The sequence below is a fragment of the Pongo pygmaeus genome, chromosome 23, assembly GCF_028885625.2.
Source record: "Pongo pygmaeus isolate AG05252 chromosome 23, NHGRI_mPonPyg2-v2.0_pri, whole genome shotgun sequence".
Taxonomy (NCBI): Eukaryota; Metazoa; Chordata; class Mammalia; order Primates; family Hominidae; genus Pongo; species Pongo pygmaeus.
Genome location: NC_085931.1, coordinates 35,785,220 through 35,800,131, shown reverse-complemented (window position 1 = coordinate 35,800,131; position 14,912 = coordinate 35,785,220). Strand labels below are relative to the sequence as shown.

The 14,912-nt window shown below is 46.4% G+C and overlaps 1 protein-coding gene across 3 annotated transcripts in view; it reads right to left on the bottom strand.

Moving 5' to 3' along the window:
* SGSM1 (small G protein signaling modulator 1) overlaps window positions 1-14,912 on the bottom strand; it is a 119,609-nt gene that overhangs the window by 29,847 nt on the left and 74,850 nt on the right. For all 3 annotated transcript variants that reach the window (XM_054469769.2, XM_054469775.2, XM_063662920.1), the window contains 4 exons: window positions 12,785-12,930; window positions 10,235-10,363; window positions 3,375-3,557; window positions 1,699-1,767 (listed from right to left, as the gene is read on the bottom strand). In XM_054469769.2, coding sequence (XP_054325744.2) covers window positions 1,699-1,767; window positions 3,375-3,557; window positions 10,235-10,363; window positions 12,785-12,930 — 527 coding nt within the window. The remainder of the gene's footprint in view (window positions 1-1,698; window positions 1,768-3,374; window positions 3,558-10,234; window positions 10,364-12,784; window positions 12,931-14,912) is intronic.

Below are 14,912 nucleotides of genomic sequence, written 5' to 3'. Positions count from 1 at the left end.
CAAGCAATTCTCCTGCCTCAGCCTCCCAAGTAGCTTAGATTACAGGCATGTGCCACCATGCCCAGCTAGTTTTTGTATTTTTAGTAGAGGCAGGGTTTCACCATGCTGGCCAGGCTGGTCTCAAACTGCTGATCTCAGGTCATTCACCTGCCTCAGCCTCCCAAAGTGCTGGGATTACAGGCATGAGCCACCATGCCCAGCCTCATGTATACATAATTTTTCTCATTCAGAAAATTAGTTAACACACGGAAAAGGCAAAAAAACACAAAAAACAAAAAACAAAAAAAAACCCTATTACTTTTACACCTATGTGGTTGACTATTATGAATCAATTTTTAAAGTTAGATATACATGAAATAATAAGAAAAAAATCTCCAGAATACATTTTAGAGATTTTTTTGTGATTCTTTGTGTCCTTAGGTCATATCAAGGGTACGCAGTTAAAGATTATGTTCCAAAGTCACTTGAAATATTTCTTCCCTGTGTGGTTATGTCACCAACTTGATTTATGGTTAGTTTCATGTGTTTCTGTGTTTTCAAAAACTTCTTTTTGATTCAACTGATTTTAATTATGTAAAAAGTTTACCTGGCTTCAGAGTCAAAACCAGAGTTTTTTTTTTACTCCAAAATCAAAATTAGGAAGCAAGGCATATTCAAGGAAATGTAGCTTCTGTCTCTGCCCCCTCCTCTCTCGGTAACCACTCTGATTCGTTTCTGGTTTCTCCTTATACCATTCTCAAAAATGGAGGCAAATATACACAGATATTAATATTGCCTCTTCTTATACAAAAGGTGATCTCGGTAACCATTCTGATTCATTTCTGGTTTCTCCTTATACCATTCTCAAAAATGGAGGCAAATATACACAGATATTAATATTGCCTCTTCTTACACAAAAGGTGACAACACACTATGCATGTTTTTGCACTTGGCTTTGTGTGTGCATGTGTGTGAGGCAGGGTTTCACTCTGTTGCCCAGGCTGGAGTGCAGTGATGTGATCACGGCTCACTGCAGCCTCAATCTCCTGGGCCCTGGTGATTCTCCCACTGTAGCCTCCGGAGTAGCTCGGACTACAGGCATGCACTACCACGCCCAACTGATTTTTTTTCGTATTTTTTGTAGAGACAGGGTTTTGCCATGTTGCCCAGACTGGTCTTGAGCTCCTGGGCTTAACCTTGGCCTCTCAATGTGCTGGGATTACAAGTGTGAACTACCATGCCCAGCCAGCTTTTTTCTTTAAAAACGGAGTGAGATTGAGTTATCTCTTTTCACTGATTGAAATGGAAAGTTGTTGAACAACATATATGATGGCATTTATGTACACATTTACAAAAAAAACTACCAAACATTGCTATAGATATCTATGTATTTCTGTGTATGTACATGCATACAGAAGGTTTTGAAAGGAACACAGCAAACTGATGATAATGGTGTTATTTCAAGAGAGGGCAGGCAGAGATTAAGGACGATCAAAGCAGACTTTGACTTTCTCTACAATGTTTTAGTTTTTTGCAGGGGTGATAGATCCATATATTTCTTGCATTACTTAAAAAAAAACAACAATGTTTAATGCTAATATAAAAAGCTAAAACAAATAAAGCAAAAAGTGACCTACAGATGACGGACACCCAATCCCCATGACCCCAGGCGGAAGGGAGAGGAATGGGTGGGAGGGGGCGAGGCCTCCACAAGGTCACCTGTGTGCTGCTGCTGGAGTCGCTGTGCAGGCGGATGTTCTGGTGGCCCGAACTGCAGCTCTGGGAGGACTGAGAGAAGAAGGAGCAGGAGGGAGGGAGGGTGAGGCTGCACCCTGGCCCAGAGCAGGAAGGGCTGCTGGGCTGGAAGCCAGGAAGCCTAGTTTCATCTCTATTCCTAACTTGCACAAGTCCTCTCTCAGAGCATCAGTTTCCTAGCTGTAAAATGAAAGGCGGGAACCACTCCCTGCTTCCTGGAGCCTCTTCAGAGACCACTTTGACCTCTGGGTTCCCACCTCTCACCTCTGCAACTAGAGCACCCCACGTTTAACTGCTCTGTAATTGAGACTTCTGGCTAATATTTCAGTTGAACTCACAGAGCAACTGGTTCTATTAATGGCTCCACTTTTTTTTTTTTTCCATGATCCCTGTATACATGCTTCTGCCCTATAACCTCATAGTCCTTGCCTACTCTGACACTAGACTTGGCCATGTGGCTTGCTTTTGTCAATGGGATGTTAACAAACTTGACTCAGCAGAGGCTTAGAACGCCCTTGTGCATTTCCGCTTTCTCTCTATGGCATCTGCTTTCACCGTGAGAGCATGTCCAGGTTAACTTGCTGGGCAGTGAGGTACGTGGAGCACAGCTGAGTCACCCCAGACAAATACGAGAGCCCAACCAAGATAAACAAATGTTTTAGTTGACTAGTTATGGACAGCTGGTGCCAGAATAAGCCTCACCCAGCCCAGTTAAGAACAGAACCTCCCAGCTGACCTACAGAGTTGTGAGCAAAAATAAATGCTGACTGTTGGAAGTCATTGATTTTTGGTGGTTGTTTGTTACACACTGTTATTGTGGTAATTGATGACTGATATAATCACTGGTGAAGAAAATTAACTTTTTTTTGAGAGGGAGTTTCACTCTTGTTGCCCAGGCTGGAGTGCAGTGATACAATCTCGGCTCACTGCAACCTCTGCCTCCCAGGTTTAAGTGATTCTCCTGCCTTGGCCTCCCAAGTAGCTGGGATTACAGGTGCTCGGCTAATTTTTTGTATTTTTAGCAGAGATGGGGTTTCACCATGTTGGCCAAGGCTGGTCTTGAACTCCTGACCTCAGGTGATCCACCCGCCTTGGTCTCCCGAAGTACTGGGATTACAGGTGTAAGCCACCACCCTCAGCCAAGAATTAACTTTTTACTGAGATCCTACTTTGGGCTATTAAACTGGAAGTTCTGGGAGGACAGACCAGTCTGTCTGGGTCACTGGAACATTCCTGATATCCCAGGATATTCCTGATAGTACCTGCACATAGTAGATACTCAATAAGCATTTGTTGAATCAATGAAAGTCAGGCAGTGTGCCAGGCACTTTATACACATCGTCTTGTTTGGACTGTACACAAACGTCCTCTACACCTGATTATTCCCATTTTACAGATGCAGAAAACTGAGGCCCAGAAGAAAAGGTACTGGTAGGGAACCCCAGAACTACTAAATGGTGGGACTAGAGTTTGAATTCAGGTCTGATTCCAAAGTCACCCCACACTCTTAAAGAAAAAGCCAGAGATGAGACTGTCACCAGGCCCCAGATACCCAGGCTTCACCCCTGTTAGAACAGCCCAATGAAGCAGACCCTGACCTTCCCCAGACCCCGCGCTCCCCGAGGCCAGCTGCCCATCACCTCGTTGCTGATGGTTGAGTCCCTGTGCAACATCCGGTGCAGGTGGCTGTCCAGGCTGGCCCCGGATGAGCATTTGGCCAGGGCGGCCGCATGGGACTCCCGCTCCCTCTGCCGCACGATCGCCTCGCAGCCCAACCACTCAGCCATGGTCTGTGCGTAGCAGGCATGAATCTGCTCGTCCACCTGCCAGGGCAGATGCAATGTCACCTGAGGTGTCAACAAAGGGGCGCCTGGGGAGGGCCAGACCAACGTGGAAGAGAGTGGCTCTGATCCATCCAACATTCATGCAGTTAACATCCAGCAGATATTAACTGAGCACCTACTATGCTATGCCTAGCACTGGTTAGGCTCTGAAGACACAAAGGGAGCAAGGCTACTTCTTTCTTTATTTCCCTCCTTCCTTTATTCATTCATGTATACATATATAAATGGCAACTATTCATTGAGTCCCTACTATGTGCTAGACAGTACATAGGCCCTGGGGATACAAAAGTGAGAAGACTGTTTCTATTTTTCTTCCTTTCTTTTTTGTTTTTGAGACAGAGTATTGCTCTGTCACCAGGCTGGAGCACAGTAGCACGATCTCGACTCACTGCAGCCTCCTGGGTTCAAGCGATTCTTCTGCCTCAGCCTCCTGAGTAGCTGGGACTACAGGCATGTGCCACCACGCCCAGCTAATTTTTGTTTTTGTTTTTGTTTTTTTTTTAGTAGAGACAGGGTTTCACCTTGTTGGCCAGGATGGACTTGATCTCTTGATCTCGTGATCTGCCCACCTCAGCCTCCCAAAGTGCTGAGATTACAGGCGTGAGCCACTGCACCCAGCCAAAAGTGAGAAGACTGTTTCTTTCTTTTTTACTACCTTCCCTCTCTCTTTCCTCATTCATTCATCCATTCGTTCACTTACTCACTTAATTTGATAAGTACCTATTACATACCAGGCACCAAACTAGCCATATGGAATACAAGATAAGCAAGATGCTGACCTTCCTCCACCCATCCACTCAATCAACGCATGATCTGAGGGCCTCCCATGTACCCCACATGGGCTACAGGTGCTGAGGATACAATACAAATAAAACCAACCCGCTTCCTTTCCTTACAGCAATGGCCTTACAGAAGGGCCACAGATTTCCAGCTTTTTCCTTGTGGGATTCAGCAAAGAGGTGGGGAGCTTCCATTGTCCCTGAGTAACACAGCCCAAGTAACAGGCTCTGTGTCTGCCAGACCTCTGGGCACCACAGGGACGGATAGGCTGATCTAGGTAAGGAGAGCCAGGATGGGAAAAGAGAGGGTGGGGAGCTCGACCCTCTCCTATGGCTACTCAGGACTTCGGGAGGGAGACTGAGGGTCCATCCTGCCCAAGGGCCTCGCCTGAGCCGCTCCCTCCTGCCCACCTCCCTGAGACTCCTCCAAGCCCTGCCCACCTCCCAATTCCCACTGCCATCCTAGGCCAGGGTCACACCACTTTCACCTAGATGCATGGCCCCAGCAGCCTCCATCCAGGTCTTTGTTGCAGCCTGGCCACCGCGCCCCCCGATCCATGCACCCCTTAGCAGTCGTGATCCTTGTTTCCTCTCCAGCCTCCCCTCTCACTGCTTCCTCCACCGTCCTACTCCTGGATGTCTCCGCAACTCACGCCCACCATGCCTTCCTGCCCCTCCCTAAACCCACGCGGACACACACACCACATCACGCTGGTCTCCCCTCCAGACCTCTGCCTGTGCTGTCTTCTCTTCCCTTCTTCACCTCTTGGCCTGAAAAGTAATTCCTTCTGAGAATTTAGGAACAACCAACTCCTCCAGGAGTCTTCTCTGACCGCCTTCCCCCTGCCCGGCTTAGGTGCTTCCCATGTGCTCCTGCAGCCCTCGGGGGTTGCCTCAATCCCACCAGTGACTACCACAACCCCCACGACACTGGGAAGGACCTCACCTAATGTGCTTCTGCATCCCCAGCTCTGAGCACGGGGCTCTGCACATCAGAGCTGTCAGTTACTGACTCCCCAGGAAGCCACCAGGCATGGGTGAAGTGTGGCAGGGCCTCACACTAGTACTGAGATGAACTTCAGACATTTCACTGGCATGGGTCCTTATAATGCAGAACTACAGAAACTTTCTGCTTTCTACCCTCCTTCAACTTTTCTGATTACCCCAGGGAGAAAGGGCCAGTCTGGTGCTCCTGTGCTTCCCACACTTCTCGATACTTTATAATCTCCCCTCCATCTTTTATATTTTTTTAGACAGGGTCTTACTTTGTCACCCAGGCTGAAATGCAGTGGCACAATCATAGCTCGTTGCAGCCTCCAGCTCTTGGGCTCAAGCAATCCCCCCATCTCAGCTTCCTGAGTAGCTAGGACTACATGCACACGCTACCATGCCCAGCTAGTTTTTAAATATTTTGTAGAGATGGGGGGTCACGCTATGTTGCTCAGGCTGGTCTTGAACTCCTGGCCTCAAGAAATCCTCTTGCCTTGGCCTCCCAAACATAATCTCCCTTTTTAACAAAGAGAGGCCAGGCCTTAGGCAGGCTATAACATCTAGTTAGAACAGAACTGCATCATTTAATCTTACTCTATTTTTATAGTTTCCTTCTATTCACAGCAAGTTATACTGGCTTCCCGTTTATGGCAGGGATATAAAATATCTTTTAAAATAAGTTGTATAAATCTTAAGTGAGTCAATTTAAAGACAAATGTTAAATAAATAATAGTACAAGTGATACAGAAATATAGAGTGTAAAATACCACCAGATTTTAGGCCGGGGGCAGTTCGCTCATGCCTGTAATCCCAGGACTTTGGGAGTCCGAGGCGGGCAGATCACAAAGTCAGGAGTTCAAGACCAGCCTGGCCAACCTAGTGAAACCCCGCCTCTACTAAAAATACAAAAAAGTTTAGCCGGACGTGGTGGCAGGTGCCTGTAGTCCCAGCTACTTGGGAGGCTGAGGCAGGAGAATCGCTTGAACCCAGGAGGCAGAGGTTGCAGTGAGCTGAGATTGCACCACTGCACTCCAGCCTGGGCAACAGAGCGAGACTCCGCCTCAAAAAAAAAAAAAAAAAAAAAAAAAAAACCATACACAAGCAGATGCAAAATCTGGTGAAATCTTAGTAAGGCCTGGAGTCTAGCTAGTTGTATTGTGTCAGTGTTAATGCTCTGGTTTTGACAGTGTACTTTAGTTACATAAACTGTTACCACTGGGGAAAGCTGGGTGATGGGTACCTGGGACCTCTGTTACTTTTGCAGCTTCTTGTGAACTTATAATTACAAATGCTTTTCGACTTATGATGGAGTTATGTCCCAATAAATGCATCACAAGTTGAAAATATCTTAAGTCAAAAATCCATTTAAGGCTGGGCGCGGTGGCTTATGCCTGTAATCCCAGCTCTTTGGGAGGCCAAGGCGGGTGGATCACGAGGTCAGGAGATTGAGACCATCCTATCTAACACGGTAAAACCCTGTCTCTGCTAAAAATACAAAAAATTAGCCAGGCATGGTGGCGGGCGCCTGCAGTCCCAGCTACTTGGGAGGCTGAGGCAAGAGAATGGCGTGAACCCGGCAGGCAGAGCTTCCAGTGAGCTGAGATCACACCACTGCACTCCAGCCTGGGCGACAGAGCAAGACTCCGTCTCAAAAAAAAAAAAAAAATCCATTTAAGGCCAGGCCTGGTGGCTCACGCCTATAATCCCAGCACTTTGGGAGGCCGAAGTGGGTGGATCACTTGAGGTCAGGAGTTTGAGACCAACCTGGCCAACATGGTGAAACCTCGTCTCTACTAAAAATACAAAAAATTAGCTGGGCAAGGTGGCGGGCGCCTGTAGTCCCAGCTATTTGGGAGGCTGAGGCAGGAGAATGGCGTGAACCCGGCAGGCAAAGCTTGCAGTGAGCCGAGACTGCGCCACTGCATTCCAGCCTGGGTGACACAGCAAGACTCTATCTCAAAAAAAAAAAAAAAAAAATCCATTTAAGGCCAGGCCCGGTGGCTCACACCTATAATCCAACATGGTGAAACCTCGTCTCTACTAAAAATACAAAAATTAGCCAGGTGCCTATAATCCCAGCTACTTGGGAGGCCCAGGCAGGGTAACTGCTTGAGCCTGGGAGACGGAGGTTGCAGTGAGCCAAGATCACACCACTGCACTGCAGCCTGGGCGATAGAGTGAGACTCTGCCTCAAAAAAAAAAAAAAGAAATCATTTAATATTGTGATAAAGCCATCATGAACTGAAAAAATTGTAAGACCAACCGTTGGAAGTTGGGGACCATTTACATTTCAAAATAAAAAGTTCAAAAATGTGAATTGCATCTGTTTCTTTTTACTTTTAAAATGTGACTATGAGGGCCGGGCACGGTGGCTCACGCCTGTAATCCCAGCACTTTGGGAGGCCGAGGCGGGCGGATCACGAGGTCAGCAGTTCAGGACCAGCCTGGCCAACGTGGTGAAACCCTGTCTCTACTAAAAATACAAAAAGTAGCTGGGCGTGGTGTTGGGCGCCTATAGTCCCAGCTACTGGGGAGGCTGAGGCAGGAGAATCACTTGAACCCAGGAGGTGGAGGTTGCGGTAAGCCGAGATTGCACCGCTGTACTCCAGCCTGGGCGACAGAGCAAGACTCTGACAGACAGAGACTCTGTCTCAGAACAAAACAAAAAAAGTTACTATGAAAACATTTAAAATTACACGTGTGTTACAATAATCAAGACAGAGTGGTACTGGCAGAAGGACAGATTCATAGATCACTGGAACAGAAGAACCCAGAAACAGACCTACAAGTATGTTCCCAACTGTTTTTTTGTTGTTGTTTTGTTTTTTTGAGACGGAGTCTTGCTCTATTGCCCATGCTGGAGTACAGTGGCATGACTTTGGCTCACTGCAACCTCTACCTCCCAGGTTCAAGTGATTCTCCTGCCTCAGCCTCCTGAGTAGCTGGGACTACAGGCGCCTGCCACCATGCCCAGCTGATTTTTGTTTTTGTTTTGTATTTTTAGTAGAGACGGGGTTTTGCTATGTTGTTCAGGCTGGTCTTGAACTCCTGACCTCAGGTGATCCACCTGCCTTGGCCTCCCAAAGTGCTGGGATTATAGACGTGAGCCACCACACCCGGCCCCAGCTATTTTTTAACAGTGCGAGAGCAATTCAATGGAGGAAGGACATCTTTTCAACAAATGATGCTGGAGCAATTGAACACCCAAAAACAAAAAATGAACTTTGACCTAAATGACACACTGTATATATATATATATTAAAAAAAAAACTAAAAAGATTTTACGTCAAATGTAAAATAGAAAATTTTTAGGATAAATTGTAGGAGAAGATCTTCAGGACCTAGGGCTAGGCAAAATTTTCTTAGACTTGACACCAAAAGCACAATTCATAAAAGGAAAAATTGATAAACTGAGTTTCATTAAAAATTTAACAATTTGTTTTGCAGAAAACCCTGCTTACAAGATGAAAAGTTACAGACTCGGAGGAAATATTTGCCAATCACATATCTGAACAAAGGACTGTTATCAGAGTATATAAAGGACTCTCCAACTCCATAGGAAAAAAAAACAAACAATCCAATTAGAAGGTGGACAAAAGACGTTAGCAGACATTTCACCAGAGAAGATACACAATGGCAAATAAACACATGAAAAGACCTTCAACTTCACTAGCCGTCAGGAAATGCAAATTAACACAATGAAATATCAATTATCCATGTCAGGTGGCTGAAATAAAAAATAGTGACAAGACAAAACTCTGGGGAAGATGCAAGTGTGGATCACTCATGTTTTGCTGGTGGACACAGAAAATGGTACAGCCACTGCAGAAGTGTGGTAGTTTATTTTCTCCCCTTAGAGACAGGGTCTCCCGATGTTGCCCAGGCTGTGCACCTGAACTCATGAACTCAAGCGAACCTCTTGCTGGGACTAAAGGCATGTGCTACTGTGAAAGTTTGCCAGTTTCATATAAAATTGAACATGCGACTACTATATGACCCAGCAATTACATTCTTACTCATTTATCCCAGAGAAATGATAAGTTATGCTCATACAAAAACTGTACACGAATGTTCATTACAGCTTGATTTGTAACAGCCAAAAAACCAGAAACAACTCAGCTGTCTAGCAACAGGGGCTACAGCCACATCATGGAATACTACTCAGCCACCAAAAGGAATCAACTCTTGATACTCTCAACAACTTGGATGAGGTTTTATGCTGAGTGAAAAAAAGTCAATCCCAAAACGTTACACACTGTATCATTCCATTTATATAACATTCTTGAAATGACAAAATTACAGAGATGAAGAAGATATGATTAGTGGTTGCCAGGGATTAGGGCCAGGGTGTGGGTATGGGGGAGGTGAGTCTGGCTATAAAAGGACAACTTGGGGGTCCTTATAGCATTAAAAATGTACTGTATGTTGGCCGTGGTGATGGACACAGATCTACACATGTGAGAAAACTGCAGAAAACACACACACACACACACACACACACACACACAAATGAGTACAAGTAAAACTGGGAAAGTCTGATTAAGATGAGTATATTATACCATGTCAATATTCTGGTTCCGATATTTTACTACCTTACAGTTTTGCAAGATATTAACATCAGAAAAAAATTGGGTAAAAGATGCACATAGTTCTCCATATTAATTTCTTACAACTGCATAATCTACACTTAGTCCAAAATTTAAAAACGTAAAAATTGCCTATGTGGCTTGTGTTGTGTTTCTATTGGACAGCGCCGCCTTCAGGTTCCCGTCTTCCCTGTATCTCCCTCCCCTTGCTTGGTCCAGTGTGAAACCAGAGCTCCCCAGCCTCACAGTATCTGGCTCCTTTCGTTGCCAAAGACCCCAGTGCCCATGGCAGGTAACCGACCTCTTTCCTTTCTGTTTCCGTCATCCCGAACTGGTAGTGGCCCAGGAGGAAGGGCCACACGGCCTTGCGGATCTCAGGCTGGATGCCCCCGTAGTAGATGAGGCGCAGCAGCTCCTGATCCTCATAACTCTGTGGTGGGTGGGGAGGAGCAAAGAGTTTGGTCAACAGAAAACTAGAGTGTGCTTTTAGTAGGGATGGGGTTTCACCATGTTGGCCAGATTGGTCTTGAACTCCTGACCTCCAGTGATCTGCCTGCCTTGGCCTCCCAAAGTGCTGGGATTACAGGCGTGAGCCACTGCACCCAGCCACCCTGAGCTTTTTTTTTTGAGACAGAGTCGCTCTGTCACCCAGGCTAGAGTGCAGTGGTGTGATCTTGGCTCACTGCAACCTCCGCCTCCCGGGTTCCAGTGATTCTCCTGCCTCAGCCTCCCGAGTAGCTGGGATTACCAGCGCTTGCCACCACATCCGGCTAATTTTTATATTTTTAGTAGAGACGGGGTTTCACCATGTTGGCCAGGCTGGTCTCGAACTCTTGACCCCAGGCAGGTCTAGGACTCCTGATCTCAGGTGATCCGCCCTCCTCGGCCTCCCAAAGTGCTGGGATTACAGGTGTGAGCCACTGCGCCTGGCCACCCTGAGCTATCTTCTCACCAATATTCCTCAACTCCTGTGCACCTGTCCTTCTAGAATACTAATTGCCAACACCCTAACTGTATCATTATGATCTACTTCCATGATCTGCTTGGAGGTATGATCTACTTCTATGGTCTACTTCCGTGGTCCAGCAGTCCTGCTTCTTGGACCTAGCCCTCAGATATCCTGGCGTGAATAAGGAAAGTCATAGGTACTTGGATATTTGTCGTGGCATCATATGAAAAAGCCAAACTCAGGTAACTCTCCAACTGCCCATCAATGGGTGAACATGCATCCCTACACGGGTACGCAACACGGAGATGTAAAAGAGCGAGGGATACATCTATGGGGACCCACATAAAAAGGTGTTCAGCTGGGCCTGGTGGCTCACTCCTGTAACCCCAGCACTTTAGGAGACTGAGGCAGGCGGATCACGAGGTCAGGAGGTCCAGACCAGCCTGGCCAACATGGTGAAATCTCGTCTCTAAAAATACAAAAATTAGCTGGGCGCAGTGGTGCCCAACTACTTGGGAGGCTGAAGCAGAATAATCGCTTGAACCCAGGAAGCGGAGCTTGCAGTGAGTCGAGATTGCGCCACTGCACTCTAGCCTGGGCGACAGAGCGAGACTCCGTCTCAAAAAAAAAAAAAAAAAAAAAAAAAAGGTGCTCAATGTGTATCGTTAATTGAAAAAAAAATAAGTTGTAAAACTATGTAGTGTGAGTCCGTTTACGTAAAAAGAGAAAGGGCAGGCTATAATGAATTAATATTTTAATTAATTTTCAGCCCATTTTTGCCTTATGCTTATTTGAAAATATTATCTTGCAATTATTAATCTTGACTCAGCTCTAGGAAAATTTCTTGGCTGGGCGCAGTGGCTCACGCCTGTAATCCCAGCACTTTGGGAGGCTGAGGCAGGCAGACCACCTGAGGTCAGGAGTTTGAGACCAGCCTGACCAACATGGAGAAACCCCGTCTCTACTTAAAATACAAAATTGGCCGGGCATGGTGGCGCATGCCTGTAATCCCAGCTACTTGGAGGCTGAGGCAGAAGAATTGCTCGAACCCAGGAGGCGGAGGTTGCGGTGAGCCTAGATCACGCCATTGCACTCCAGCCTGGGCAACAAGAGCAAAACTCCATCTCAAAAAAAAAAAAAAAAAATTATCTAAAGCAAATTAATCCAAAGTGAACAATTCTAGCTGCTACATCATACACTAATATCTTTTGTGCACACTAGGATGACTTTAACAGGTATGTGATGTATGGTGGGGTTGAGTTTGTGTGTTTTCTTTTTAAAATTTCATTTTCAGGCAAAGGTTTTGCAGTTACAATTAGTCAAGCTGTGGGGCCAGCAGGTCCTAACTGCACATGGGCTGTGGGAAGTGATGGTGTTGAAAGGCTGCCCTGAAGGGCCCTGGGGACTCTTCCCCCTCACCTATTCACATTCCAATATTAAAAGCCTATTTCACTTTAGTCTTAGGTGTACGCAACCACAATGGCAAGCTAATTTTTGTATTTTTAGTAGAGATGGGGGTTTCACCATGTTGGCCAGGCTGGTCTCGAACTCCTGACCTCAAGTGATCCACCCTCCTCAGCCTCCCAAAGTGCTGGGATTACAGGCTTGAGCCACCGTGCCCGTCCCAGCTGATGCTTAATAATAAATGCTTACAGACTGATTTGTTCTTTACTCCTTCCAGGTGAGCATATGTTTTACCTCCCATTCAATCTCCACACTGATGGGCAGAAGTGAGCTGTAGGTCTTGGAACTCTCAAGGAGAAGGGGAACTCCAATTTGCATATGCAGAATCCAAGCACGTCAGCTCAAGTCCCCACAAGCAGGTGGGCTTATTTCTCAGATAATAAGATGACCCCCCTGCAGCCTCTGCATCACTTCAGACCAAGCCCGGCTAAGCCTTACTGTGCTGTCCTGAAGGTACTGCTCCCAGATCCTGGCTGTCAGCCCCTGTCCAGCATCGCAGGGCAAGTCTGGAGACACGATCATGTGATTGACCAGGGCTGACAGGTGGGTCCTCACGGTGGACAGGTGTCTGCAGTAGGCCAGCCCTGTTGAGGGAGGGAGGGAAAGTGTCATCATCCACCACCTGAAGCCCCTCACCTTGTCTCATGGGACTTCCCAAGTGCTGTCCCACCTCTAATTTTTTAAAATTTTTGTTTTGAGACAGGGTCTTGCTCTATTATTTATTATTATCATGGGTCACTGCAGCCTCAACCTCTCAGGCTGATACGATCCTCTCACCACAGCCTCTCGAGTAGCTGGGACCAGAGGCACGCGCCAGCACGTCTGGCTAATTTTTTATTTTTTGTAGAGACGAGGTTTCACCATCTTGCCCAGGCTGGCCTCGAACTCCTGGACTCAAGTGATCCTCCTGCTTCGGCCTCCCAAAGTGCTGGGATTACAAGCACAAACCACTGCACCTGGCCCACTCCTGATCTTACTAAACGCCGTGACTCAGTGAATTCTTGTCAACTTTCCCTTTTCCAGACAAGGAAGATAGAACTTTATGCACTTGCTGGCTGGACTGCTAAATAGCTCTCTAACCCTAGGGAAGTCTTATCACCTTTCTCAGCCTCAGTCAGGGTGATGGCACCCTTCTCTGCTCTAAGCCAAAGCATTTAATTCATAGGCTAGAGGCAGAGAAGGGGGGAGAAAGGAAGGTGGCCAGTGACTCTGTGGGCTTGCTGTGCCTCTGTCTGCCTCTAATCCACACAGCAAGAAAGAGAATGTGAAATGTGGACAACTCCTGTTCAAATTGCGGCTGAATATTTACCCAAAAGAAAGGAAATCAAAGATATATCTGCACCCCCATGTTTACTGCAGCACCATTCACAACAGCCAAGATACAGAATCAACCTAAGTGTCCATCAGTGAATGAATGGATAAAGAAACCATGGTGGCTGGGTGCCGTGGCTCACGCCTGTAATCCCAACACTTTGGGAGGCCGAGGCGGGTGGATCACAAGGTCAAGAGATTGAGAACATCCTGGCTAACACGGTGAGACCCCGTCTCTACTAAAAAAAAAAAAAAAAATACAAAAAAATTAGCGCGTGGTGGCGGGCACCTGTAGTTCCAGCTACTCGGGAGGCTGAGGCAGGAGAGTGGCGTGAACCCGGGAGGCAGAGCTTGCAGTGAGCTGAGATCGCGCCACTGCACTCCAGCCTGGGCGACAGAGCAAGACTCTGTCTCAAAAAAAAAGAAAGAAAGAAAGAAAAAAAGAAACCATGGTATACCAATGTGATGGAATATTATTCAGCCATAAAAAGAATGAAATCCTGTCATGAGCAGCAGCATGGATGGAGCTGGAGGTTATGTTAAGCAAAAAAACGTGAGGCACAGAAAGACAAATATCATATGTTCTTACTTATAATGGGATCTCAAAAAGTACTTTTCATGGAGGTGGAGAGTGGACTGGTGGTTACCAGGGGCTAGGAAGGGAAGGAGGTAGAAGGATGCAGAGACGTTGGTTAATGGTACAAAAATACAGTTAGATGGAATACGTTCTTGTATTGGATGGTATAGTAGGGAAATTATAGTTAATAATTTATTGTATATTTCAAAATAGCTATTATAGAAGAACCGTAATGTTCCCCAAATGAAGAGAAATGTTTGAAGTGATGAATTTCACAATTACCTGGACTTGATCAATACACAATGGATACATCTATCAAAATATCCTATGTACCCCTAAAATATGTACAACCACAATATATCTATCAAAAAATAAATAAAAAACAGGGCAGGTCACAGTGGCTCAAGCCTGTAGTCCCTGCACTTTGGGAAGCCTAGGTGGGCAGATCTGTTGAGCCCAGGAGTTCAAGACCAGCCTAGGCAACATAGTGAGACCACATCTCTACAAAAAAATACAAAAAAATTAGCCAGGCATACTGGCACCTGCCTGTAGTTCCAGCTACTCACGCCTGTAGTTCCAGCTACTCAGGAGGCTGAGATGGGAGAATCGCTTGAGCCAGGCAGGTAGAGGCTGCAGTGAACCATAATTGTGTCTATCCAGGGTGACAAAGCGAGACCC